The 499-nt window shown below is 55.9% G+C and overlaps 1 protein-coding gene across 1 annotated transcript in view; it reads left to right on the top strand.

Annotated features, from left to right (window-relative positions):
- The window catches only part of KIAA0907 (KIAA0907 ortholog), a 27,688-nt gene that overhangs the window by 26,877 nt on the left and 312 nt on the right, over nt 1-499 (top strand). The window contains 1 exon segment of the mRNA XM_018573677.1: nt 55-238. Within this exon segment, the coding sequence (XP_018429179.1) occupies nt 55-238 (184 nt within the window).

The following is a 499-nucleotide window of genomic DNA, read 5'->3' as shown; positions in this document are numbered from 1 at the left end:
TAAAAGCAATACTACGTGCCCGTATTCCGCTGACCCCGGTTATTATTCCCGCAGGCAGCTGATGCCCCCGCCCCCCGGACTGCCAGTAGCGACGCAGAAAGACGGCGAAGACAAAGCAGCACCCCGGTCCTCCTCCTCGGCCTCGGACGGTGAGTACTCCACGAGCGGCCGCTCTTTAGCCAATCAGCAGTCAGGAGTTGGCCAATTCCGGTTATTTTGCTTTTTTTTTTTTTTAAAGGTACCATGTGACCTATGCGCACTCGAGGCAGCCATCTTGTACGCTTCAGCCCAAAAAAAAGTCTCGGTTCGCCCCCCGCGGCCCGAAAAACTTTAGCGCAGCGCACAAAGCGGCTCCCTCCGTTGTGCGGAGGCGTCAGGGACTCTTTACAATCCCTTTGGCCTAGTGCCCCAGGCCATTGTATAAAACAGTCCCTACCGCCCTGCGAGTGATTGGTACAGAGGGTGGGGATCGACTTTATACTGGTGTCCATGTCTCCTG

This window comes from Nanorana parkeri, unplaced genomic scaffold (genome assembly GCF_000935625.1).
Source record: "Nanorana parkeri isolate BGI_ZX_2015 unplaced genomic scaffold, ASM93562v1 scaffold2484, whole genome shotgun sequence".
NCBI lineage: Eukaryota > Metazoa > Chordata > Amphibia > Anura > Dicroglossidae > Nanorana > Nanorana parkeri.
This window is presented reverse-complemented; position numbering and strand designations above follow the sequence as displayed.